This window comes from Ailuropoda melanoleuca, chromosome 4 (genome assembly GCF_002007445.2).
Source record: "Ailuropoda melanoleuca isolate Jingjing chromosome 4, ASM200744v2, whole genome shotgun sequence".
Lineage (NCBI taxonomy): Eukaryota > Metazoa > Chordata > Mammalia > Carnivora > Ursidae > Ailuropoda > Ailuropoda melanoleuca.
The window spans coordinates 57,417,499-57,445,460 of NC_048221.1; the positions used below are offsets into that span (position 1 = coordinate 57,417,499).

The following is a 27,962-nucleotide window of genomic DNA, read 5'->3' on the forward strand; positions in this document are numbered from 1 at the left end:
CCAGACTGCCTCATTGAACAGGCCATGAGGCCACCCAAGAGGGGGCGTTTATTTCACACGAGTAAGTAAATGCACAGTGGGAGGCTGGTAGGGCCAGGGGGATATGGTGACGGCTGCCGCAGGCCAGCCCGCCCTGCCCCTGCTTCCTGCTGCTGTCCTTGCTGTGCCGTGGGTGATGGCCAGCCAGCGTGGGGAGGCTACGTGAAGAACAGCAGCTGCCCCTCCTTGTCGTCGTCCATCAGCACATGTTCAGGCTCCTGCTTTGCTTTGAGAGCTGGGGGCCGGGAGCGACTCACCAGTCTCCTGCCTCTCTGCAGAGTGAGCGGGGCTCTGTGAGCCTGTGCCCCGCGGCCTCCCTGCACCAGGAGGCGCTGCCCAGGCCCTGAGGCATCAGATGCCCGTGTCCTGAGCGTGCCTGGAGGACGTCCCGGCCTTCCCCGTCAGCCTGTGGGCTCAGGGCTGGAGCTGTTCCGAAATGACTCGGGAGTGAGTCTCCCCAGCATTTCCAGAGCCTGCTCCCTGGGGCGTACCTGGAAACACGGGGATGTACCTGGCTAAATGGAGGGAGCCTGCTTCCGTTGCTCCAGGGATTTAAGGGGGAGACCCCACAGTGTCTGCCGTCCCCGTGTGACAGCGTGGAGAGTGTTACTCTATTCAGAGAGCAGTCCCTCGGCCTCATCCGTCTGCTGGGGGCTGTATTTGGGCCTAGGCCTGCTTTAGGGAGCATACCTCCTGCTGCCAGGGCCAGAAGGAAGTGGCTGCTCTAGCGTGTTCCCCGTGGGGCAGCCAGGGGAAACCCTAGTGATGGGTGATGGGCTGGAGCGCTGGGGTCTGGCTGGAGTGTCGGTGCTATGGTGGGACCCCACGGGGGCTGAGCTGCTCCCACCTGCTCTGGGAGCCGAGGGCAGCACCTGGGAAGGGCTGGGAGGGCACTCGCCAGGCCGTCACCCACCAGGAGTGCGTGTGCAGGAAGGCAGGCAACCCCAGGGGAGGATTTGCAGAGAAAGTGGGTCCTGAGGGGCAGCAGGGCTGGCGGACCAGGAACGGGAGACACTGCTCTATCCCAGCCTTACTCTGATGGCCCCATCTTTCCCCCAGGACCTCAGCAATTAGCACCTGCAAAGGGGGTGAGCCAGGCTTGGTTGCAGGCCCCCAGCCCCTCCCAGCCCCACTGTGCCTGGTCGTGGGGCCCTTCCCCCGGCAGTGACTCCCCGGGGCCACCCTGCCTACCTTCTTCTTGATCTCAGCCTGGGCCCGGGCCTGGGCCCGCTGCAGGCGCTCCTCCTGCAGCTGCTTCTGCATCAGGACCTTCTCTTCGCGGAGTCTTGGTGCCAGGGGCAGCGCAACACGGTTTAAGGCCTGGAGGCGCCTGGGGGAGCTCCCAGATCCCTTTCCCGGCTCCTCTCATGCAGCCCTCAGTCAGGCCATGGCCCTCCCTTTAGGAGAAAACTCCCCACTCCTCTCCACTCTTCCCTGCCAGGCCAGGTTGGCTTCTGCTCTTGTTCTTAGGGGCTCCTGGCTCAGGTCCATCAGCTCATACCCCTTGGAGGACCACGTTCCTTGGTCCCCATCCCTGGTCACTGGTTGACCTGTGTGTGCTTCTGGTCACCAGACCTTTGCCCCGTGCCTGTTCCACCCAGGAATGGAACAGGTGACACAGAAGAAGAGCCCCTGTGCTTGTGGGAGAGGCAGATGTCACTTTGCAGATGTCTCAGGGCCCTGCATGGAGTGAGTGAACTGGGCAGCCCCCCAGGTCAGAGGAGCCAGTGGGTCTCTGGGGACCTCCCCGGGCCTCCCCTTGGAGAATGGGTCCATGCTGCCTGTGGCCAACATTCTGACACTGCCAAGTGTTCCTGCCTGCCCCTGCCACTAAACTGGGCTTCCTCAGTTTCTCCCTGAGTCTGCATCTTCCCTCCCCTGGGCTCTGGCAGTGCCAATCTCTTCCTTTTCCAATCCAACAGGGAAAATGGCCATTGCTGTCCCTTGTCCTTGGGGGGAGGCCATGCTGTCCACACCTTCACTTTGGCTCCTGGGCTCCCTGAGCCCACATCATCTCCCACTTCAGACGAGGGCCTTCCTTCATTGGGGCTAAGTCTGGTGCCCTCTCTGGTAGACCCCTGGCTTTGTCTTTCAGCATGGAGCACCAGGGTCCTCTCTCCCCTGGTCTGGGAGCTCTTTGAGGACAGGTCTATTATCTGACCTCTGTCCTCAAGGCCAGCCTGGGCCAGCCCAGAGCAGGAGCAGGGGTGTGGAGGGTGTCCTCTCCCTCAGGGCCCTCCCTTCCACGTGAGAGGCCTAGTTAGACCTCGCCGGGTGGGGCAGGAGCTGGGCTCTCACCTCAGGCGGCGCTCCTTCTCCTTGGCCTTCTCGGCCTGCTCAATCTTGATCTGGGGTACCCGCTCCAGGTTCTCCAGCAGCTCGTCCAGGTGGTGCTCAATGACGGTCAGCATCTGCACGGTGCCCAGGTTGGACTCCTGCTGGGTGCCGATGCAGTGCCGGTACACATCCAGCACCTTGCGGTTGAGGCTTTCCAACAGCTTGTCCTGCAAGGCGGGCAGGCTGGCAGAGGGGTCGCGTGGGCCTCTGTCACCCCCCACCCCGCGCTCCGCAGCCTGCCGCACCCAGTGCCCTTGCTGTGACGTGGCTGACCTCCCTAAGCCCTGCCCAGCACACTCAGCAAGCATGGGAGAAACAGCTTGGACACTTGGATTTTTCTTGGCCACAGCTGTCCTTGCCCTCCTGTGGTCAGCCAGACCCAGGGTTCCAGCCACTACTGGGGCTCTACCCCAGCTGCCTTGGTGTGCGCATGGGGCCCAGTCCCCTCCTCTGGGGCCCTGTTCTGCCCCTGCACTAACCTCAGCTCCCCACAGGACACTGTCCCGTGAGCTACTTTCTATGTGGCCCTGGGCAGACGTACTGGACGTGAGGATTAAATGACGACTAGCAGACAGACAGGCTCAGCCCAGGAGTGGGGCACAGCCAGCACCCAGTGAGCCTGGGAGGAGGCGGGGTGCACCGGCCTGTGTGTTGTGGCATCCTGCGTACCTGGCCTGGTTCTGGCACACAGTAGGTGCTCAACAGTAACTTGAATGAATTAGGAAGCTAGGACTGTGCCTATGGCCCCAAGTGCACTGTCAGGAAGGGTGCGCCACTGCCTAGAACATTCCTGGCCCTCTGTGCCCTCAGAATTCTCACTCTTTCAGGATGGCTTAGGGACATGACTTCTTCCTCCGGGCAGGGTCACCTTCTGGACATTTCGTGTTGAAAAAACAGATGTATTTGTTGAATGAAAGAAGGAAGGAGTGGAGGAGGTGTGCTGGTCAGCTGAGTGGCCAAGGGGCATAAAATCACAGGGTGGCTCTGGTTTGGGGACCAAGGGCCTTCTTCAGCCGGTGCCCCTCGATCACGCCTACAGAGCTTGGAAGGTGGTGAGGGTCACTGGGTGCTCCCAGGTGTGCTCTTAAATGGATTGGGCCCCAGTCCTGTGGTCCCCCGCCCTCCCTGCACGCCTGCAGCCCACTGGCTGCCGATGGGGAGCCTACCTCCTGAGCACCCTTGTACTCGCCGTAGTGGAAGACTCGGGCTTTGAGCTCCAGCTCGGCGGCCGACTCCTCCTCCTTGGTGATGGACGTCATCAGTGTGGTGACCCACTGCTTCAGCTGGTTGACCTCCCTGTCCCTGGATGGGGGACCGGCAGGGCCCTGCCCACTCAGCGCAGCTCTGAGCACTTCACCTCTCTTGAGCCTCACTGCCCCGCCGCTGTCCTGAGGGCTAAGGGGCCATGACTGCAAAGTGTATGCCCAGGGGCCAGAGATGCTGCTGAGATGCAGGACTAAGATTTAAGATCTTTAACAATTAACACTACAAAAAAATAAGTAACAGCTTTATTGAGGTATAATTCACATACCTATAAAATTCTTTTAAAATGCACAAATCAAGGGGCACCTGGGTGGCTCAGTCCGTTAAGCATCGGGCTCTTGATTTCAGCTCAGGTCATGATCTCAGGGTCATAAGCTTGATCCCTGGGTCGGCTCCACGCTCGGTGGGGAGTCTGCTTGAGATTCTCTCCCTCCCCCTTTGCCCGTCCCCCTGCTTGTGGGCTCTTCTCTCAAATAAGTAAAATCTTTAAAAAAAATTGCAGTTCAGTAGTTTTCAGGATATTTACACAATTGCACAATCTTCATCTCATTTTAGAATATTTTCATCATCCAGAGGAACCTGGTCCCCATTAGTAATCACTCCCCATCCTTCCCTTTCCCCCCATTGTGTGTCTGTCCTGGACATTTCATAAGTGTGGAGCCATACAGTGGCAGCCTTTGTGTCTGGCTCCTTCATTCAGCAGAATGTTTTTAAGGTCTGTCCGTGTTACGGCATGTTATCAGAACTCCATTCTTTTTCAGGACTGTGTGACAGTCCCCTGTGCTGATGGACCATACTTTGTCCAAATGGACATATGGGTTGTCCTACCTTTTGAGTCTTGGGAATTATGCTGCTGTGTACATTCATAGACAGATTTCTGTGAGGACGTGTTCTCAATTCTCTTGGGCATATATATATATATATTTTTAAGATTTTATTTATTAGAGAGAGAATGCACGTGCACACAAGCAGGGAAGGGGGCAGAGGGTGAAGGAAAAACAGACTCCCTGCTGAGCTGGGAGCCTGACACGGGGCTCCATCCCAGGACCCTGGGATCATGAGCTGAAGGCAGACGCTTAACCAACTGAGCCACCCATGTACCCTTGGGCATATATTTAGAAATAGAATCCCAACAATCAACTTTTAAGTGAAATACTAAGCTTAAAGAATAATATTAAATAAAAATCTTGCACAATCATGGCAGACACTGACCATCATATGTTGGGATTTTCCGAGCAGGAATCCCTGTTCTTAGGGCTGGCATGGGTCCACCCAGTGTGGGCAGCTGCATCTGGCCACTCCACCAGCAGCACCTGGGAGGCCCAGAGGGACCCTGCCACCCCCGTGGTGATTCTGTGGCTCTTCCCCCATTTCTTGATAGAACCCACTGACATTTTCCCAACCCTAAGCAAAGCACTATGGGCTGCTGCTCCTTTACCCACTGTGGGTCCCATGGCCTATCATGTGCACCAGCACCAGCAACTCCCCCACTCCCAGGAACCCTCCGGGCTACATTCCCCTGGCTTTGGGGTGGACGGCCGAGACCAGAAGCTGGTGAGTATGAGAGGGGCTGAGGTGGGTGGCCAGAGAGACCACATGCAGCTAACACACAGCCTGCCTGCCCAGGTGTTGGTGGCAGTCATGCAGGTCACCTGGGATGACAGCAGAGAGCACGTCCTGGGTGTCAGGACCAACTTCCCTCCAACCACACGTGCCCGTTGTAGGGGCAGGTACGTTTAGGGTCAGTGGTACTCGTCCTAAAAGATACATGATTGCATTCAGTTTTAACTTTTTTTTTTTTTTAATACTTCCTTCACTTTCATCGCCTTAACTGGTAAGTGCGGTCCTACAGCAGGCGCAGCACTGCTTTGCTTTCGCCCCCCTTTGCTATGTGGGTGTGGTGGTTCACATGGTGGGGGACTTTTCGTTGTTGTTCCATTTCCTATCAGGGTAACTGGGATAAAAAGATACCCTTTCCCTACAAGTTGTCTTTAGATGTAAAATTGTTGGGTCACGGTGTTTTCTCAACTAGATCTCACCAGTTTGTGGGAATGCAAAAGCATGAGGGACATACTGCTCAGCATTGATCCTCAGACTAGCCTGCATATCACCTGCATGTTTGTCAGAAATGCAGATTCTAGGGGGGATTCCAGTGCACACAGAGTCTAAGCAGCACTTCAGTGCTGGAAAAGTGACCTGGTTTCTTCAATGGCTGGACTGCAGGAGGACAACAGGATGGGAGAGGGAACCTAGAGATCGAAAGGGATTGAACGACACAACCAATTGCAGAGCACGATCTTATTTGGATTCTAATTCAAACTAAGTAAAAAAACTCCATTTATGGATTATGTATATTTAATATTAAGGATTACTGGTTTTTCTAAATGTGATGATGGTATTGTGATTATGTTAAAGAGTCCATATATTTTTAGAGATATCGACTGGCATATTCGCAGATGAAATGATACATGCCTGGAATTGGCTTTGAAATAATATGGGAGATGGAGAAGTTGGTGGGATCTAGGCAAAAGGAGATTGGCTGTGAGTTGATCACTGCTGAAGCTGGTGATGGGACCCTGGGGACTCATGGTACTATTCTCTCTACTTTTGTACGTTTATATGTATGAAATTTTCTTAGAGCTGTTGGGCTGAATTGCAGAAGTTATAACAAGTTTTTGAAAGGTAACAAGATGATCCCTTCATAAATACCTGGGGACATATAGCCAGAAAGCTTACTAGACTGGTATGAAAAAAAAAAAAGGCAAAGACCACCAAATAGGAATCAAGATCACTCAAAAGACCAAGCAAAAGAGAAAGTGTTACCGTATTCCTGCGGAAATAGCAGCAAAAAGAACAATTAAAAAATTTGAAATAGAGAAAGATGGCAGAGCAGGAGCATCATGAATCGGTCTCCCCACTAGACAGTAATTGCACTGGCAGAACCTGTTGCTACAGCCATTTTGGAACGCTGGAGTCTACTGAAAGCTTGCAACTTCCAGGGGAAGGCTTGGACGGTAATTGTGGTTAATTTCCATCCACTTCAGCTCTAAGCATAATAACATTTACCCAGCCATCACCCAGCCATGTAGGCAGGCAGCTGTTCAGGTTTTCTGGAGCAGTGAGCGCACAGCCTGTTGGAGGTAGGGTGGGCACAAAAGGACCTGGTCCTCCAAATATTGGGAATCTGTGCCCTGATCTGTGATTGGTGTGTCTGACCACAGAGGTACAGGCGAATAGGCGGGCAGCCATTGTTTCATCTCCCTTCATTGTCGCAAGCCAACCCCTCACCCCCCACTTGACTTCCAGGGGATTTAAAGGGCCATTGCTTTTTCCTCTCTTCATTTTTTGCTTTTTCCCCCTTGGAGAGCCAGACCTTAAAGACCAAGGACAGACAAAAACAACAGCATATATGGGAAAATTTAGTAAGTGACCATGCATGCCCAGGGAAAGTCTCAGAAAAGACCTAAGTTTACACTGCAGGATGCTTCTCAACACAGAGACAGCCCACAAGATTCATGTAAACAAAAACAATGCACAAAGGAGTAGGGAAATGAAGAATTCACTAGAGGGATTCAAAGGCTGATCTGAGCAGGGAGAAGAAAGAATCAGTGATCTTGAAGATAGGACAATGGAAACTATGAAGACCGAGGAACAGAAAGAAAAAGATAGAAAAAAGTGAACAGACCCTAAGGAATGAGTGGGACACCATCAAGAGGACTAATATATGCATCATAGGAGTCCCAGAAGGAGAAAAGAAAAGGGGGCAGAGAGAAGATTTGAAGAACAATGGATGAAAATTCTAAAATTGGATGAAAGACATGAATATAAACATCCAAGAAGCTCAAGGAACTCCAAGTAAGAGGAAATCAAGGAGCCCCACACTGAGACATTATTATAATCAAACTATCATGGGATAAAAAAAAAGCCAAAGCCAGAGAATTTTGAAAGCTGCAAGAGAGAAGCAAATCATTACATACAGAGGATCTTCAATAAGATAATCAGATTTCTCATTACAAATTTTGGTGGTCAGAAGACAGTGGGCTGATATAGTCGAAGTGCTCAGAGAAAAAAAAAAACTGTTAACCAAGAATTCTGTATCTGGCAAAACTGTCCTTTAAAAGTGAGGGAGAAGCTAAGACATTCCCTAATTAACAAAAGTGAAGGAGTTTGTTCCCATGAGATCTGCCCTGACAAAAATGCTCAGGGGAGTCCTGCACAGTGAAATGAAAGCAAATCAGACAGTAACTTAAAGTTCTATGACAGAGTAAAAATCTCAATAAAGGTATAATGTGGGCAATTTTAAAAGCTAGTAAAAATATAACACTGGTTTATAACTATATTCTTTGTTTTTGATATGATTTAAGAGACTCATACATTTAAAAGTATTTTTAGTTTATGTTTTAGAGCACACAATGTATGGAGACATAAATTTGTGACATCAGCAACCAAAGGGATGAGGATGGAAATGTAAGGGAGCAGAGTTTCTGTATGTTATTGAAGTTAAGGTGGTACAGATTCAAATTTGAGTGGTAACAACTTTAGGATATTAAACATAATCTCATGCTAACCACAAAGAAAACAGCTATAGAATATACACAAAAGGAAATGAGAAAGGAATTTAAACATGTCAGTACAAACAATCAACTAAACACAAAGAAAACAGTATTGCAGGATATGAGGGACAAAAACTATGAGGCATATAGTAAACAAAAAGTACAATGACAGAAGTCCCACCATATCATTAATTACTTTAAATGTAAATGGGCTAAACTCCAATCAAAAGACTGAGACTGGCAGAATGGATCACATATGATTCAACTATATGCTGTCTATAAGAGCCTCACTTGAGATCCAAAGACACAAATGGGTTGAAAGTGAAAGGATGGGAAAAGATATTCCATGCAAATAGTAACCAAAAGAGAGAGCAAGGGTAGCAACACTAGGATCAGACAGAAAAAATTACCAAAGAAGGACCTTATATATTAATAAATGTCCAATACAACAAGAAAATATAACAATTACAAACATTTATGCACCTAATGACAGACTACCAAAATATATGAAGTCAAAACTTACAGATGGGAGGGAGAACTAACTCTGTAATAATACTTAGAGACTTCAATATCCCCTTTGCAATAGTGGAAGAACAAGTAGACAGAAGATTGGGAAACAGAAGACTTAAGCATTTCAGTACACCAACTAGAAGTAACAGACATACACAGAAAACTCTACCCAACAACAGAAGCATACACTCTCAAGGGCAAATGGGACATTTTTCAGGATGTCCCAAATATTAGGGCCACAGACTAAGTTTCAATAGATTTTTAAGAAGATAGATATTATACAAACTTCTCTGTCAACAACTGGATGAAGTTAGGAATTGTTAACAAAAGCAAAACTGGAAAATTTCACAAAGTTGTAGAAATTAAAGAACACATTTTAAACAACCAATGGATCAAAGAGGAAATCATAAGGGAAATTAGAAAAAAATAGGGATGAAGAAACCTGAGAACACAACAGAGCAAAACTTTTTGGACACATAGCAAAATTTATGGTGCTAAGAGGAGAATTTATGATGATAAAACTTGCATTTAAAAAAGAGATCTCGGGGGCGCCTGGGTGGCACAGCGGTTAAGCGTCTGCCTTCGGCTCAGGGCGTGATCCCGGCGTTATGGGATCGAAGCCCCACGTCAGGCTCCTCTGCTGTGAGCCTGCTTCTTCCTCTCCCACTCCCCCTGCTTGTGTTCCCTCTCTCGCTGGCTGTCTCTATCTCTGTCAAATAAATAAATAAAATCTTTAAAAAAAAAAAATAAATAAATAAATAAATAAATAAATAAAAAAGAGATCTCGGGGCGCCTGGGTGGCACAGTCGTTAAGCATCTGCCTTCAGCTCTGGGTGTGATCCTGGCGTTCTGGGATCGAGCCCCACATCAGGCTCCTCCGCTAGGAGCCTGCTTTTTCCTCTCACACTCCCCCTGCTGTGTTCCCTGTCTCACTGACTGTCTCTCCGTCAAATAAATAAATAAAATCTTTAAAAAAATAAAAAAAAATTAATAATAAAAATAAAAAAACAAAAAAGAGATCTCAAACTAACAACCCAACTTTACAGCTTAAGGAATTTATAGAAAAAGAAAAAATTCAACCTGAAGCTAGTGGAAGGAAGGAATTAATAAGAATTAGAGGAGAAAGACAAAATAGAGAATAGAAAACAATCAGTTTTTCAAAAAGATCAATAAAATTGACAAACGCTTAGCTTGATGGACTAAGGGAAAAAAAGCCTGAAGTTACTAAAATGAGAATGAAGGTGGGAACATCACTACTGATCCTACAGAAATAAGAAGGATTAGGAGAGAGTACATCAACTGTGAGCCTCCAAACTGGACAACTTGGATAAAATGGACAAACTCCTAAAACACAAAATCTACCAAGACTAAATCACGTAGGGGCGCCTGGGTGGCTCAGTTGGTTAAGTGTCTGCCTTCGGCTTAGGTCATGATCCCGGGGTCCTGGGATGGAGCCCCACATCAGGCTCCCTGCTCAGCAGAGAGTCTGCTTCTCCCTCTGCCCCTCCCCCACAGTTTGTGCTCTCTCTCTTACTTGCTCTCCCTCAAATAAATAAATAAAATATTTTTTAAAAAAGACTGAATCATGTAGAAATAGAAAATCTGAATAGGCCTATAACTAGTAAGAAGATTGAATCAGTAGTCAGAAATCTAATACCAATCCTTTTTAAACTTTTCCAAAATATTGAAGAGGAGGGAACACCTCCTAATTCATTCTATGAGAGCAGCATAGCCATGATACCAAAGCCTGTCAAAGACCTTACAAGAAAAGAAACTATAGACCAACCTCCCTTATGAGCATTCATGCAAAAAAATCGACAAATGCTCTGTTAGACCCTGACTGGCATTTAGGATTCTGGAGGAAACAGGTGACACACACTTATTAGCATATGGAATTCAATCAAACATTAGAAAAATCCTATAGTATAATTATACTATACTTATATTAGAAGGATTAGAAGCAAGTGGGACTCATCCTAGCGTGCAAGGGTGTATTATCAGGGTAATACACCACATCAACAGAGTGGAGGGAAAAGATCACATGACCAGCTCAATTGGTGCAGAGAAAGGCTTTGACAAACATGATAAAACACTCAGTAAAATAGGGATAGAAGGAAACCACCTCCATATAATAAAAGCCGTATATGAAAAGCCCACAGCAAACATCATACCCAGTGGTGAAAGACTGAAAAATTTTCCTCTAAGATCGGATGGTAAGGATGCCTGCATTCACCACTTCTGTTCAACATAGTTCTAGAAGTTCCAGCCAGAGATTAAGTAAGAGAAAGAAAGAAAAGGCATCCAAGTTGGACAAGAAGTAAAATTAGCTGTTTACAGAAAACATAATCTTCTTTGAAGAAAACCTTAAAGACTCCACAACAAAGCTGTTAGAATTAAACGAATTCAGCCAAGTAGCAGGATACAAAGTCAACAAAGTCAACAAAATGCAGTTCTATACACACATAATGAACATTCTGAAAAGGAAAACAAAAACAGTCCCGTTTATGATAGCATCCAAACAATTCCACTTGCGATAGCACCCCAAGTTAAAAACAGAAAGACCGTAAGCTCCAGCAGTTATACTTTTGGGAATCTGTGCAGAGGAACTGAAAGCAGAGTCTTGAAGAAGCATTTGCACAGCCACATTCACAGCAGCATTACTCGCAAGAGCTAAAATGTGGAAGCAACCCAAGTGTCTAGACATAAATGGAATATTATCTCACCTTAAAAAGGAAGGAAACTCTGACCCATGCTACCACATGAATGAAACTCGAAAACATTAAGTGAAATAAGCCAGTTACAGAGAGTCAAATATTGTCTGATCCCACTTCTATGAGGAACTTGTAGTAAAAACCTTTCTGACTGATAGGAAGCACAGTGGCGTTGCCAGGGACCGAGCGGCTGGAGAATGGAGAGGGATTAGTTACAGGGATAGCGTTTCAGTTTTACAAGATGAAAAGAGCTGGAGGGTTGGACGGCGGGGACTGCTGCACAACACGAACGTACTTAGCCACCGGACCAGACACTTACAAGTGGTTCAGGTGGTCAATTTTGTGTTATGTGGATTTTATCACATTGAAAAAGGAAATAAAAAGGAGACCCTCTTGCCCCCACAAACTCAAGAGTGATGCTGTCCTGGACCCTGGCTGGCATTTAGGATCCTGGGGGAAACAGGCGACACATACTTAGTACTGGTTCCTATATGGCTGGCTGGCATCGACTGATTGATTGATTGGGCAGGGGGGGAGGGGGTGAGAGAGACAGAGAGAATCTTAAGCAGGCTCCCTGCCCAGACTCGGGGCTTGATCTCACAACACTGGGATCATGACCTGAGCCCAAATCAAGAGTTGGACACAACCGACTGAGCCACCCAGGCGCCCCCTGGGTACCTGCCTTTTGTTCATTCTCCTTGTGTACTTTGGCATTGTGGCCTCTTCTGCTCACTCTTACACCCCGTGGGTGGTGGCACTGTGAGCCCCTCTCCCTGCCTGTGGGCCTGCTCTTTGTTTCAGCACAGGGAGATTTTCATCCATCACTACACTGGCTTTTGATCCTCCGCTCTGTGTGTGGCCGTCTCCTGGAATTCCTTCCGCATGTGCCCTGCACGTGGTCTCCCCGGGGTCCTGTCGCTCCAACTCCTTGTCCTTTCCCTCAGAGTTCTGGGAGCTGTCCCCAGCTTGACATGGTCCCCCTCGCTCACTCAGCGGCGGGCTGCAAAGAGTCCTCATTGTGGTCTTGACCCCTGGGCTTGTCTGCACCCAGGTCTGCCTCTCTCGCAGCAGGGGTGCAGCTTCTTGTGAGGAATCAAGAGGCTTGTCCGGATTCTTCAGGACCTACATTTACTTAGCCTTCTCACCCGCATCCCTTAATGAATGTATTTTCCCATGTTTTGGTGACATTTTCCTGTTTGTGTGTCCTTTGAGCTGCAAGTCGGTGCAAGTTCAACACCAGGGACTTCAGACGAGTTGTGCCATTTTGTGTGTCGAGATGGAGCCTGGGCTGGAGGCGGATGTGCCGGCTGGTCTTCCCCTGAGCCGTGGGGACTCACGTCTGAGGGGCAGCCATGGTTGCAGGAGCCTAGCATGGCTGCCATGACTCAGCCCACACAAGGTCTCGCCTCAGCCAGAGGTCAGCACTGGCACGTGCTTTCTGAAGCTTGTGGTGCCTCCCCTGCGGCTGGCCTTGCTCTGGGGACCCTGGCTGCTGCAACACTGACCCTCGTCTCCACCTCTGGCTCACTGCAGTGACAGGGCGTCTGAGCTGCTTCCTGCTCGTTTTCCAACTTACTGGCTGGGCTGGGTTTTCCTGGGGGAAGGTTGGCATGGTTTCCAGGAAGGGATTCAGGCTTGTTCATTGCTGGTACGTAGGAAGTGAAGTTTTGTGCAGTAACTCTGTATTCTGTAACCTTGCTGTAATGGCTTACTAGTCCAGGAGTTGTTTGTTGATTCTTTGAGATTTTCTACATGGAAGATCATGTCATCTGCCAACAAAGTTTTATTTCTTTCTTCCCTGTCCGTATACAGGTATTCCTGCTTTTCTAAACTTTGTATTAGGCCACTTCCCTTTTATGAAAGACCGACATTAGTACCTGTTTCTCTAACCAAAAAGACACATTGCTTTTGTTCCTGATCTTAGTGGGAAAACTTTAAGTCTGATGTTAGCTGTAAGGTTTTTGTAGATGTTCTTTATCAAGTTCAGGAAGTTCTCTATTCCTAGTTAACTGAGAGCTTTCACCATGAATGGGAGTTAGATTTTATTAAATGCTTTTTCTGCATCTGTTGATATAATCATGTGACTTTTCTCCTTTAGCTTGTTGATATGATGGATTACATTAATTGGTTTTCAAACATTGAAACAGCCTTGCGTATGTGGGAAAAATCCCACTTGATATGTACAATTCTTTTTATACATTGTCCAATTCAATTTGCTAATATTTTGTCAAGGATTTTTACATCTGCATCCGTGAGAAATACTGGTCTGTAGTTTCCTTCTCTTGTAAGGTCTTTGCCTGCTTTTGGAATTAGGTTAATGCTGGTCTTACAGAATGAGTTAAAAAGTATTATTCCCTGTTTCTATCTTTTGGAAGAGATTGCAGAGAATTGGCAAAATTTCTTCCTTAAATATTTGGTAGAATTTGCCAGTAAACCCATCTGGATCTGGTGCTTTCTGTTTGAAGGTTATTAATTATTGACTCAATTTCCTTAATAGATACAGGCCTATTCAGATTGTCTATTTGCTGCATATATATATATATTTTTTTTTTTTTAAGATTTTATTTATTTATTCGACAGAGAAAAGACAGCCAGCGAGAGAGGGAACACAAGCAGGGGGAGTGGGAGAGGAAGAAGCAGGCTTATAGCGGAGGAGCCTGACGTGGGGCTCGATCCCATAACGCCGGGATCATGCCCTGAGCCGAAGGCAGACGCCCAACCGCTGTGCCACCCAGGCGCCCCTGCTGCATATATTTTTAAAAGTATATGTTTATATTTTTTCTTTTCTTTTCTTGCAGAGATAGGGCAGCTGAGTTCATGGCAGTTAATGCATACAGGCCATGACTCTCCTGGAAATAAAAATAAAGCATTGGTGCTCAGGGGTATCTCAGCTGGCAAAAGACCAGTGACTGGAGCTCATCTCCAGGATTCTGCTCTGCATGTATGTGTGTGTCCTCCTGTCAGGTTCCTGGAATCTGGGAGGCTGCCTGCATCTCCCCAGCTCCTCTCTCTCTCTCTCTCTCTCTCTGAGATGGAAGGGAGTCACACTGGAAAACATCAGTGATGGAACCCTCCCCTCCCCCCACCTGGTCAGCCCTGGCAGGAGACCTGCATGTGGATCTGGGTGTTTGTCAGTGTGACTCCCAGCTTTCTAGGAGACACCGTCCTGCCTGAGAGCACCGGTGGTTTTGCATCGCCTGCAGGAGACTCTGGGCGGGAGATTTTCCATGGCAGGATGTGGGCCAACAAGGCATGCATACTTAAGAACTTGACTCCCTAGAGGGCATCAAAGCCTTCGGCTGGCTTCCACCCTAGGTCTTTGCACTTGCTCTTCCTCTGTCTGGAACCCTCTTCCACCAGATCTCTGTGCGGCCTTCCATGCTCAGGAAGTGCCCCGGTCAAATGATGCTTTCCCCTGGAAGCCTGCCCTGCCCCTCCACTTCAGCCTCCTTCTCATATCACTGTCTGTTTTTCTCTGGCGCATGTCAGTATCTACAAGTCACATCCGAGGGTCTGTCTGCCTGTCTCCATCAAATGTCAGCTCCATGAGGCAGGGCCTTGCTTATCCTTGGAGAACCTAGCCCTGGGTCTGACCCAGAATAGCAGCTCACCCGTGTTTGGGTGTGAAGGGATGAGCCCTTGCTCCTGATGGGCCTCACCTAGTGCCCCAGCCCTGCTGGGCCTGGCGTCGGCAGAATGCACCTGCGTGGGAGCTCCTTGATGCCTCCTGCTGGCTGCAGGCTGCTCTAGGTGGGGAGGGGCCCAGCCCCATGAGGCTCCACCTACCTGACCTCTTCCCATCCCCCAACTCGCCTGCCGGAAAGGACACGCCCTCTCTCCAGAGTCAGGCTTCCCATGGAGCTTTCCAGAAAGTGGAAGCCAGTGCAGGAGCAGGGCCCCGGATGGGAGGGTGGGCGACTGCACGGCTCAGCTCCCGATGGCTATGGGGGCCCAGGATGACAGGCAGCGACGGAACCCTCCCCTCCCCCTGGCCCAGTCAACCCTGGCAGGAGACCTACATGCGAACGTGGGTGTTTTTCAGGGTGAGGTTCAGATCATCCAGGGCCTCCTCCGTCTCCCGTGTGTTCTGGACGAGCGAGAGGTTCTGCTCCTCTAGCTTCGTGAAGACGTCCAGGAGCTGCTGGGGTTCTGTGAAGTACAGCTCCAGCTCCTGCAACCAGAGCCGTGTGTGCAGGCTGGCTGGGCAGCGCAGGGCGACCGGCTTCTGCAGCCCCCCAGAGCGGGGCCACTGACCTCCCCGTCGCTGTCTGGGTCCTCACACAGAGTGGAGATAGAGCTTGACCTGCAGAGAGATGTGGGATCAGGGCACTGCTGCCGGCCTGGGGGGCGGAGGTCTGGTGGTCGTCTTACCCGCCCCCACTGGTGAAGGCTCCGGGCATCACCAGGGCACCTTCCCGCTTGCTGCCTATGCCCTCATCCCTTCCTCCTCCCACCAGCTGACCAGGTGAGGGCACTAGTTCCCCTCTTGGCCCCATAGCTGTCACACAGCAGTCAGGGGAGAGTTTCGAAATTGGATTAGTTCACATCATTTCAGTTAGAATAAACCTCGGCCTCCTCCCTGGAGCCTATAGGGCCCCCACTGCCCCCTCACCTCCCTCTGCTACCCCTGAAGTTACTCCGCTCCTGTCCTACCAGCTCTCTTTCTGTTTCTCTGGGGCCTGACCCTACTCAGGACCTTTGTACCCACAGCTAGGGTTGGCCTGCCCCGTTTCCCATTCTTTTTCTAAGAGCCGCCTTCAGGGCTTTTTCCGCCCACCGCCCCTATCTAGATTTGCCCTTGGCACTTGTCCTTGGTGGTCCTACTCAGAGCTATCCTGTGATACTTGCAGCCACCTCTGACTGACCCTGGGCACCCCACAGGAGCAGGGACTATCCTAGGCTGGCCCTCAGGGTTGCGGGGAAAAACTGTGAGCTTTGAGCACTCAGTGTGGGGCCCTAGAAAGCCCTTCTGGAGGGGAGCAGACCTCAACTGACTCCCAAACCTGCTTTCATTGCCCCTCCTGGCCACCTTTGGCCTGGGCCCTTGCCCTGGATGTGCAGGTCCTGCTGGCTGAGAAGCAGCCGGGGCAAGCTCAAAGCCGGAGGCATCTGGTCTCCAGCCCTAGGAACCCAGGCTGAGGCCTGCCTGACTCCAGGCTCTCACCTACCTAATGGGGAAAGGTGGTAAGTGCAGCGCTCTGTGGGAGCCCTGAGGGGGAACCCTGGAGGACTTCCTAGAGGAAGGGCCACAGTAACAACCCAAGCACTCAGCGAGGCCTGTGCCTCATACTGAACACTTGACGTCCATTTGGCAAAGGAGGAACATGCCTCTTAGAGAACTGGCTACCTGCCCAAGTTCACACTCAGGGCACTGCTGGCCTGTAAGGTGCCTGAGAATCTGAACTCCAGGTGGACATAGTCTGTGGGGTGGGCTGGGCTTTGGCTCCCACTTGCCCACTCAACTGAATGCCTTGTGCAGCCCACAACCTGCCCAACTGTATTCAGTGGCCCTGGTCACATGGCTAATAGATGGAGGGACCCGGGATAGTGTGATCCTAGACCTCTCTTCTGAGGGACTGCCCCAACATGGGGCCTTGACAGTAGGAGCTCCAGGGCTGAGGATGATGCAGGCAGGGGAAGCATGCATAGCTAACCTCTTAGAGCCTCTGTTCAACAGTGAACAGAGTTCCCTGTTCCCACTGGCCAGGGTTGCAGGGATCAAAGTTAACCTGAGGCTTGTGCCTGGCCCAGCAATGGTGACTGGTCTTCTCCACAAGGCACGACCATGATGCTTAAAGATGAAAGTGAGCTCAGACACTAGTAGCACTCAGGTCCCCTTCCAGCCCAAGAAGCATCAGTTTGGGATGTGGGAGGTCGAGTGAGAACATCAAAGTGGGGGGTATGCTCAAAGGGGCATGGAGATCAGGAGCAGGTGGGGGACAAAACCATGGGAGAGGGTTGCCAGGCTGTTGTAGAGAAGGAAGGACAGAGGATGGTGTACTTAAGGGACGAGCAGAAGATACAGACCCCGCAAAGGAGAGTGGCGGGGAGGCTCGTGAGCCCCTGGGCCACCCATTCTCTCTAACCCCTGGGCCACCACCCTGATCTAAGCCAATAAACTAGAAAGCTTCCAGAAGAAAACACAGGACAATATTTCAGTGACTGTGGGATTGGCAAAGATTTCTTAAATAGGACACACCATGAACCAACCATAAAAGCAAGGATTGGCTAACTGGACTCAAAAGAATAACACTGAGAGAGTAATAAGTCACAGACTGGGCAAAGATATTCATACTACACTTTTACACGAAGGACTGGCATCCAGAGATGTAAAGAACTAATAGAAAACCAGAAGCAAAAGACAAATAATCTAATTAAAATGTACACAAATTGAACAGACACTTCACAAGGAGGATATCCGAGCGGCCATCATATGTCATCATGAAAACGCCATGAAGACCATAATGAGAGACTGCCCCACCCCTGTAGTAATCCTGTCTTATTCTCCGTATTCTGATCTTTTCACCCCTGGGGCTGAGCTGACACCCTGACTGGACGGACTGTCCCTCCCAGGGCTAGCCAATTCCTAGAGACAGTAAAGGACACACCCTTGAATGTGCTTTTCAAGGGCAAACCAACAAATCCCAAGCTTGCCTACCTGGGGCCACTATCCCCCTGCCCCGATCGCCAAACAGCGGAGGACACCCCTTGGCCCCAGAGCCCTGAAAGTATTCAAGCCCACCAGTCCTAAATCCGCCTATCCTGCCTCACCCGTTCTTTCCTGCGGAAACTGCAAGAAGGGCTCCTGCCCACGGTTCCCCGCTCCCTCTGCCCCTGGACCCGGCCTTTTGCCTCCTGCTGGGCCTGAGGCTGTGGTGTGCGCCCTCCTCATGGGAACGGAGTAAAAACCATCTTTTCAATGACATCATCTCCTGATGTGTTTGTCTTACCGAACCTCACATTTTCTTCTAAGACATTATTTTCGAACAGCCCTGCCAGACTGCCGAGACTAACAGGGACCTACAGTAGCACCACCCCAGGGTCTGACCTGGCCAAGCGGATAATGCAGCAGCCATGGCAGGAGTCCATCTGGCAGAAGCTGCTAACGCGCAACATAGACCCACCTCGTGACCCAGCAATCCCAGTCTTACTTCCAACAAAAAGAGCGCTCATGCCAGAGAGTGCTTAGACAGAAAAGTCCAGGCATGTCTGCAGCAGTTTTAACCAGAAGAGCCAAGAATTGGGAACAACGCAAAAGCCTACCAGTCGGAGAGAGGACCCAAAGAGTGGGGCTTTGTCACGAGGTGGGGCACTAAGCAGCACCAGCCAAGAACAGCCTGCTGCCATGTACGACCCCACAGACGTGCAGCGAGGGTACGCCGGCCAGAGAGCACACGGTGCTGTTCTCCGTGCACAGAGTTTCAGAACAGGGGGAGTGTCCCAGGGCAACGAAGACCCTGTTCACACCGAAAATAGTGTGAACTTACTGGTGTGGGGTCTGACTGAGGAGGGCCTGAGGGGGTTCTGGGCACCAGGAATGTTCTATGTCTGGACCTGAGTGTGATTACATGGGTTCATATGTGTGTAAAAATTCAGGTGTTGTTCACTTAAGATTTGTTCATTTTGTGATCTGCCGATAGCATCAGTATGAGAGAAAAAAAATAAAAGAAGACCTAAGTCTGATCATGTCACTGCTTGGCTGAAGCTTCCCAGCTCCTGTAGGCTCTGGACCCGAGGGTGCCAACTCCACCTGGCTGCGTGTGCCCCAGTTTTCTCACCTGCCATGTGGGTACCCTTCAGTAGGCACTGCGGTTTGGGGTGGCTGACCGGGGTAGCAAGGGGGCAGGGAGCAGGGAGGGAGGCAGGGGTTGGCTGGCGAAGGGGAAGGGGGGCTGGGGGAGGAGGAGGTCTGTCTCGCGGTCACTGGACATGGCTGGAGAACACTGGTGGGCATATGTGGGGTGTCAGGGCCCTGCAGGAAGAAATCCAGGAGGTGTGCGAGAGGTGCTTGGTGGTCCCGGAGGCGGGTGCTGGAGGGGCTATAAGGCAAGAGTCACTGGAGTTGGAACCTGGTCCCAGGAGGAGGCAGGGCCTTCAGCTGGAGCATCCAGGATGACTGAGATAGCTGTCAGACACCGGAACGACTCTGCATGACCAGCAGACCCACCCTGTACCCCCTGGGACAGTGGATTTTGTGTCAACTTGCCTAGGTCCAACATTATTCTAGATGTTTCTATGAAGATGTTTATTAGATGAGATGAACAAATCGGTAGTCTTTGAGTAAAGCGGATGACCCTTCATAATGTGGGTGGGCCTCGTCCAATCAGTTGAAGGCCTGAAGAGGAAAAGACTGACCTCCCATGAAGAAGAGGGAATTCTGCCAGCTCACTGCCTTCAGACTCACGCTGCAGCAGCAGCTCTTCTTCCCTGGGTCTCCACCTGCCAGCCACTGCCTTGGCTCTCCAGTCTCACCACGATGGCCCAAGGAGGGGTCCAGATTGCATGGGACACGTGAGCACCCTGGCAGTGGCTGCTGGTACTGTGAAGGCAAGCGCCTGACAGCCATCTGAGGCTGTGGTCAGTGTTCCTCCGCATAATCGCATATCATGAATATCGCCCCAGCAGCACCAAGAGGCCAGGGGCTAGCCAGCCGGGGGAAGCTGAGGAGACCGCCTCGGTGTGCACCCCCGGCTGTGCTGCTGACAGACAGACAGTGGGAGGTGCAGGGTCAGCTCTCCGGGAGAAGGAGGGATGGGTGGATGGGTGTCAGAAAATCACCTCTGCTTGTGCTTAGGTTGGATCCTGTGGAAATGCGGTGTTCATGCGAGCTACCAAACAGCAGTTTCACCTGATTCAATGTACTGGTAACATAAACACGGCTGGAAAGGGGAGCCTGGGTGGCTCCGTGGGTTGAGTGTCAGACTTGTGATCTCTGCTCAGGTCGTGATCTCAGGCTCAGTGGGGAGTCTGCTTAGGATTCTCTCTCTCCCTCTCCCTCTGTTCTCCGCCCCCCACATGCACATGCTCTGTCAAATAAATAAACAACCCTTAAAGACAAAGCAGCTGGAAGTATGTGCAGTAGGTAACAAATCTCACTGCAGTGCCAACTGTGGCTTCTTGGCCCAACAGTCTGGGTGGGGAGGGGCCTGGAAGGAGATGCACTGGGACTGGGGCTGGGGGGCAGGGAGGGTAAGACTTCTCCGTTTACACCTTTCTGTACAGTTGTGATTTTTCTGAATGTATTACTTAGAAAACCCCTAAAACTAAACAAATTTTCAGTGAGGGAGGAGGAGTAACGGGGTGACCCAGCAGCAGGGGGAGGTGGGGTATGGCCCTGGCCTTGCAGGCAGAGGGGTTTTTAAGTGGGGTGGGGGCAGGTCTGCATTGGCTCGCAGATCTGTTTGGGGTTTCTGTTTGTCCCCTCTTGTGTTAGTCTAACAAGATTGGAAAGTAACTGTCACACTTAAATCTGGGTAATTTTTGTAAAAATCCAGATCTGGCTCCTCTCGAAAGGCTCTGGAGCTCTGGCCTCCTTGGCCAGCACTCCCTGCGCACCGAGGGCTGGCAGGGTCACGTGCCCTCCCGTTCAGTGCACCCAGCTTGTGCTGCCTGCACCCATTTATATTCGACTGCCCCATCAGCACCTGAGTGGACCACCTTAGGCTAAGTTGATAGGATCGGACAGAAATAAAACCGTTTAGAAAACATCTTGATCTTGGTGCTGAAGTCCGACTCCACACCCTCCATGTTGGGAACAGCCCTTCCTCGTGGTCTCACCCTTCCTGGGAGGCTGGGCTCATCCCGGGCACTCCTGGCCTGGAGCCACTGGCGAGGGCTCCCCACCAGGCCCCAGCCACCTCCTTGCCCTACCCTAGACCCACTCACCCTTTGGAGTCCAGCCCACTACTCATGGTGGGCTGGCTGCTGTGCTGGAGACTCACGGTGCTGGATAGGAGCCGCCCCACCTGGGCCACCTGCAGGAACTTCCAGGGTTTCTTTGGGCCCTGCCCATCTGGAGGAAGCAGAGGAATGGTTTCCACGCACCCCGGCCCAGGGCAGGACACGTCCAGCTTGGGGCAGCCACGTACCTCTGGAGCTTGTTTTGCCCTTGTTCCCTGGTCCTACAGGAAGCAAGGGAGGGGTCCAGATGGCTTCGACTGGAGCCAGACCTTCAGCAACACTGCTTGAGGGCACTGGGTTCCCAGGAGCCTCCCAACCCTCTTCCCCTCAGTTTCAGAAAGACACGCATGGGAGGAAAGCCCCTGGGGTCTGAGTTAGAGCAGGCCCTATCTTCCGAGAGTGGATCTGCGGGCTGAGCCACGAGGCCCTAAGGGGGGCCTGCTGCCACTGGCTGGGGCTTTGTGAGGCATGAAAGGGGCCCAGTGCGAGGCCTGGACCCCTCCAAGGCCACTGCCAGCTGGGCCCGGGGTCTAGACGGACCCAGGGACCTGCTTTCTCTTTCCTGCTACCTTTGCCCCCTGTTGTGGAGAATGAAGTGTTCTCTTTCCGGGGCTCGGGGGCCTCCTTGGTCTTTTTGAGATCCAGGTGCCGCTTCTCCTTTTCTTCCAACCACTCCTTGGGCGACAGCTTGTATAGGAAGTCCTTGTAGGTCTTGTAATGCTGCAAAGTGTCTTCAAATTTGGAGATTTCACTAGAGCCGGGGAGGAGATGGTGAGGTCAGGTCTGCCTGCTGGGACACCCCTCCAGAGGGGACTGCCTCTGAAGCCTGCCCAAGCCTGGCGTGCTCCTTGCCCTCCTGGGAACAGGCACTGCAGCACTGTGGTGCCGGGGAGAGGACACTGTCCCCTGCGGACCGGTGTGGGTCAGACCTCCACGGTTACAGCCCTCTGGGACTTTGGAGTTGCAGCGGACCCTGGGGACTCTGTGTGCCAAGTAAGCCCTGCCTCCTAGTGGTGTGGCCTTGGAAAAGTCACCGAATCTTTTCTTGGCTTCTGCCACCTTATCTGTAAAATGGGCAGCTGCCTCCCGCAGGGCTTGATTCCCTAAGCTATTTAGGTTTGAGAGGTGAAGCGGGGAGGTTTGCGCTGTGTGTGCAGAGGCTCCTTTCGGCTACGGGAGTGGGGCGGAGGGAAGCGGCGGCCGACCGGGAGCGGCAGGCTTGCCCTTTGAGCTCACCTTTTGATGTTCGTGATCTGGGTGGTCAGTTCTCGGATTTCAGTGATCTTCTCTACCTTCGCTTTAGTCTCCTTCTCAGCCCTGGGGGTGGGGGCGGGGGCGGGGAGCCAATCGCAGACNCTCACGCTCTCAGGGCCTGTACGGAGCTGCGGTCGTTCTCCCGGAGAAACTCGTCGAACAAGGTTGCGTCCTGCTCCAGGGACTTCTCTGCCTGCTCCAGCTCCGCCTCCTCCTTGGCCGCCAGCATTTCCAGTCGCCGGATCTCGTTCCGCTTCACGTCCAGGGCGTACTGAGGGCCACCAGAGTGGGAGTCAGGCTCCTCGCTGGGAGAGGCCCCTCCCCGGGCCCCTGCGCGTTGCAGCTGGGCCAACCTGGATGAGGAACATCTGCCGCTTCTGATTAATGTAGTTGCTCATGTTATCAGATTCCATCTTCTTTTCTGGAAAGAGAGGAGGGAGGCCTCTGGGGGGCGCGGTGGGCAATGCGAGAGAGACCCGAGCTGGGCCGAGGACGCTGCTCCTGGCATACGCTCTGCTGGGAGGCCCAGGGACTCTGGGAGATTGAGCTCTGTCTCTAGCAAAAGGAGAGAAGGCTCTGTTTATATATTACACTCTGCATGGCTGGAGACGGGGCCAGGCGGGAAGCCCTTTCCTATGTCTGACTTGAACCTCTCTTGCTGTAGTACTCTTCTCACCTGGAGTGAGACTCTGGACACCCCTGCCCTGGACATTTCATCCAGCTGGACCTAATAACAAAAAACCTATTAAGCCAGGACCTGCATCAGAGTTGAGAGAGAAAAATGGGGCAGCATGATCTCTCTTTGGGGTACTCAGCCCCCAGGATCCAATTTAGGTAGTCGCTACGTTGCACACGAGGATTTAAGCCAGGCAGGAGGAAATCAAGGTGGGCATCTGGAACACCTGGAGGGCAGGCAGAGAGGCAACGCAGCTGGGGCTAAGGGCCACTAAAGACTCTTTCCCTTGTCTTTCTGGAGAGAAAGGCCTAGAAGTGCCCCGACTTTGGAGAGGCCAGGAACCGAGGAAAGGGCCATGGAACGATGTGGCTCTCTGTGTTGTGTCTCAAACCCTGTCCTGTCCAGGAGACCCTGGTGTGGTGGGAGAATCTTAAGTCTAGAAGCCTGGCAGAGACAAGGCTTGGCCTCTGTCTCCCTGGGCCACCTGGGCCCTTTCCTCAAGGAGACCCAGCTCCCCACTGCAAGTCAAATTTGGGATATAGACACATCTTGTGCCTAAACCCTCTGGATCCAATCTTCCCCATCCAGACGCAGCCTGCCTCTCCTAGGTCTTAGGAAGGGAGGACGGAGACAAAAATGAAAAATGTGCAGTGCTGCTGTTCCCTCTCATGAAGAGCTGGGCACAAAAAGTGTCAAAGTGAGCTCAGGGCTCTCCGCCCAAAAACAAGCCATGGGATCAGGGGTGGAGGCTGGGGTCTCTTTGATTAATATTTACATTCAGTACACCTGCAGTCCAGTTGGGTTCCTGGACTTTATCATCTGGGCTGGTAGAATATTAACACATATTCCATACTTAAGATTTCCTGCTGAGTCATAAAATTAATAACAGCTCACACACACACAGTTCCCTCTCATTATGTGTAACATCTAAAGATGTTGAATCAAACAACCCACGAGGTCGGCACTGTCATTGGCCAGGAGAGGAAACTGCTGTGCAAAGAAGTTGAGGAGCAGGCCCAGGACAGCAAAGTCATTCAATGCTGAAGCTGACATCTGAACTTGGGGGAACTTAGTACGAGACTGACACTCTACCATCAAGTTAAGGGACTATATTTTATATGTGTGCAGTCTGCATTCATGTGCACGGTTAATGTTCTGAATGCATGCAGTATTGGGATTCAGAGGCTTTTAGATTTGCAGTCCATCTGGAATTGATCTGTGTGACGGTGGGAGGCAGGGGTCGGACACAGAAAAGCCACCCCCCCCCACCACCCATAGCACCGCAGCCCTGCCTAAGCAATTTAAAAGTATTGCCCATTCACGAAGGGCAAGACCTGACTCCAGGGAAAGGGGGCACCTTTGGTCATGCAGAGCTTCCACGCGGTGTGGTCGCGGAAGGCGCGCAGCCGCTCCGCCTCCGCGCGCACCTCCTGATCCAGCATCTCGTCCTCCAGCCGCAGCTCCCGGCGCAGGCTGGTGTGCTCGGCCGACACTTTGGACGAGTAGGTCATCTTTTGGTGCACCTGCGGGGTCGTCTTCTGCTCCCGCTCCTAGTGTGCGTGGTCAGGCGGAGTCGGGTGGGGCCAGGATCTAGTTCTACCCCCTTCCCCATCAAGCCTGGGACAGGCCTCCTCCCCTCGCCGTGGGTCCCAAGGTCCAAGGCCTGGAGGGAATACGCACGCGGAGTGGGGGGGGGGCGGTGAGGTGCACACCTGGTCCGGGGTGCGCACTTACTGTGCGCAGAGAAGGCTGTGGAGCTGTGTGTGCTTGTGGGAGCGCCCGGGGGCCCTGAGCACAGCTCCCGAGATTGGGAGGAAAGTGGGCAGGAAGTGCTTCCAGAAAGCAGGGTGGGGGTGGGGTTCGCCGGGTGAAGTACAGGGTGTTCCGTTGGATGTGCATTCAATAGCGCAGGGACACACTCCCTAACGGATGATTCATCCTTATCCGACATTCACACTCAGTGGTGATTTGCTAAATCTGACACTGCCAGGTTCAGGGAAACTAGATCTTCCTAGTTTCCAAAAGAAACTCAAAATCCATGAGGCGCCTGGGTGGCTCAGTGAGTTAAGCATCTGCCTCCAGCTCCGGTCATGGTCCCTGCGTGGCCTCCCTGCTCTGTGGGGAGCCTGCTTCTCCCTCTCTCTCTGCCTCTCCCCACACCCCAGCTTATGCTCTCTCTATAGATATATTTCAAATAAATAAAATCTTTAAAAACATACATAAATAAAACTCCAGATCCTGAGTTTGATCTGCAAGCTCATGAGTCAGTGTTGGCAGTGATGAGGTCATCGGGCATCTGCCCCCTCCAGCTCCTCCCTTCTCGCCTGGACTCCAGCCTGCCTTCGGGTTGCTCCCCTTCACTTGGGAGGATCCCGGGATGGGGTGGAGGTGGGGGCTCTTCTTCCCTGAAGCCTAGCACAGGTTTTTGGCTGCAGGGGCACCCAGCCCTGCCCAAGCCCTGGGGGTCTCCACATCCTTCCATGGCTGGGCACCGTAGCCCACAGGGTCAGACAGGCCTTCACGAATCCTCTTCATCTGGCCTTTCCTGGGGCATTTCTATTTCCTGCTGACCCCGCCAGACAACAACCCATCCAGCCTCTAAAGAAGGCTGTTTAGGGAAAACTCACTGTGAGGGGATTCAGCCGGGGGCCACTAGCTTGCGTGTCTGTGTAGAATAACAAAGTGGGGAAATATCACCTGCTAGAATCCCAGTGGCAGAAGGTCTGTGCTTAGAAGAAACTGGGCAGCTGCTTGGGGTCAGTGTGAGACTGGGGGGCTCTGCTGTTGTGTAGAGAGGGGTGTCAGGTTAGAGGATTTAAGAAGAAGGCAGAGGCAACCTTGTGCAGGGCCAGGCTGGGAGAAGAAAATCCAATCCTACACCGGTGAAAGAGAAAGGTCTCAAAGTCAACGTCAGAGAAAGTTGTGTGTGTGTGTGTGTCTGTCGCGTTTCCCCACTTGGAGGCCTCGGAGAAGTGCGTGCTACTCAGTGTTGCTTTGTGTGAGCGCCTCCTTCCAGGGCATGAGTGGGTACACAGCATGGCAGTAGGGTGGGGAAAACCCTCATGGTGGCCCACCCAGAACTTCTAATGGGGAGGTCTGGGGTGGGACTGGAAAATGTGTGTTTCCTTATGTGTCTTTGGTCATTGGTTGGGTCTCAGTGGGAGCCACTTCTCCAAGGAATCTCAGATACTGAGCCCTGAGTTGGGGCAGACAGAGCCAGCCCAGGAGGGAGCCTGGAACACTGGCCATGCCCGTGCCCCCGAGAGTGTGTCCCAGAAACATGGTTCCTGCTGACCACTTCTCAGTGAAATTGCCCCTGGGTGAGTCCTCCCTGAGCCTGGCTGCAGGGATGCTCGCTAGCCCCGGGCATGCCGCAGAGGGTGGGGAAGGACTGATGGCTCTTGGATGGGGAGGCAGGACAGACTATGCCAGGATGCGGACAAGGCACGGGCTGGGGGCTGGGGCTGGCTCCAGCACTCCGGTGCTGCTGAGGGGCGTGCGGGCTGGGTGTGCACGTGTGTGTGCATGTTTGTGTGTGTATTTGGTCTTCAAGGATTCCAGTGAGGGGGACTGTGCAAGGCTGGAGCAGTTGGGAGGGTGGTGGTCTCCTGGGGGAGGCGTGAGGGTCCCTGAGGTCTGAGATGGGCCTGGCAGGACGGAGAGAGTCTCAGGAGCGCATGGCATCTCATGCAAGGGAAGCAGAAGCAAGGCCAACAGCGGCTTCCAGGAGCCCACTCTGACGAGGCCCAGGAACAGTGGTGATACAACTGTGTGAGGGCAGTGGGACAGCTCAGGGACTGGACAGCTAGCCAGGCTTTGGAATGGATCTTTTTTAAATGGTGAGCCACTGGGGCTCCTGGGTGGCTCAGTTGTTTAAGCATCTGACTTGATTTCAGCTCAGGTCATGATCTCAGGATCGTGCAATGGAGACCCCCAAAAGGTTCTGCACTCAACTTGGAGTCTGCGTGAGATTCTTTCTCTCCTTCTCCCTCTGTCCCCCCACCTACTTGTGCTCTCTCTAAATAAATAAACAAAATCTTTAACAAAAAATGGTGAGCCATTGACTATGCTGGAGTGAGAGAGTGACCCAAAGAAAGTACTCTTCTGAGAAGGGCAATCTGGCTCTGCATGTGTGGTGGAGAAAAGAGTTGTGGGCACGCTTCAGTCCTAGATACTCACTGTGCGAGACTTATTCTGCTCCTGTTCTCTGAGCAAGAAGAAATCCACATCTCCAGACATGTGGAAAGGGTTAGCTGAACGGTCAGGAACAATCACAGACACTGGGGAGGGAGATACGTCATTGGAGAGATGAACCAGCTCTTCCAAACGGTGGCCTGTGCCTTGGGAGTCCTGGCGCCCTCCCAGCGCAGCACAAGGAACTCAAAAGCACAAGTTAGTGATGAATGTTCTCTGGGATCCAGTTGTGCCTGAAGTCTGACCCTGGACCTTCCAACTCCATAAACTCGCATGTCTGATTTCACCGAGTTGGACATGGCCTTCTGTCCCTGGCGTCTGAAAGAGAGCGGGTGCACACAGCCCCACCTGTGTTGCAGACCTCTGGCCCCTCTCATTTAATGTCTCAGGAACCCCCATTCCATAGAGGAGAGAAGCAAGAGAGGGGAAGTGACGGGGCCAGCTGGCGGGAGGTCGGCCAACTCCAGAGCAGAGGCACCTGCCTGCAGAGGGCAGTGGGCAGACTGGGTGAACATGCCTTGTCTG

General features: G+C 51.9%; 1 protein-coding gene across 1 annotated transcript; it reads right to left on the bottom strand.

The window, feature by feature from the left end:
- Positions 1-58: 58 nt before the first annotated feature.
- CFAP100 (cilia and flagella associated protein 100) lies at positions 59-27,952 on the bottom strand. Its single transcript, XM_034657260.1, has 15 exons — positions 27,916-27,952; positions 27,423-27,523; positions 24,601-24,793; positions 22,921-22,988; positions 22,675-22,838; positions 22,550-22,630; positions 21,883-22,064; positions 21,502-21,534; positions 21,299-21,425; positions 15,668-15,716; positions 15,433-15,584; positions 3,543-3,678; positions 2,338-2,543; positions 1,231-1,324; positions 59-311 (listed from the first exon to the last, which is right to left on the bottom strand). Exons 1-15 carry the CDS (start codon positions 27,950-27,952, stop codon positions 198-200), a joined length of 1,737 nt encoding a protein of 578 aa, XP_034513151.1. The 3' UTR covers positions 59-197.
- Between the last annotated feature and the right edge of the window lie 10 nt (positions 27,953-27,962).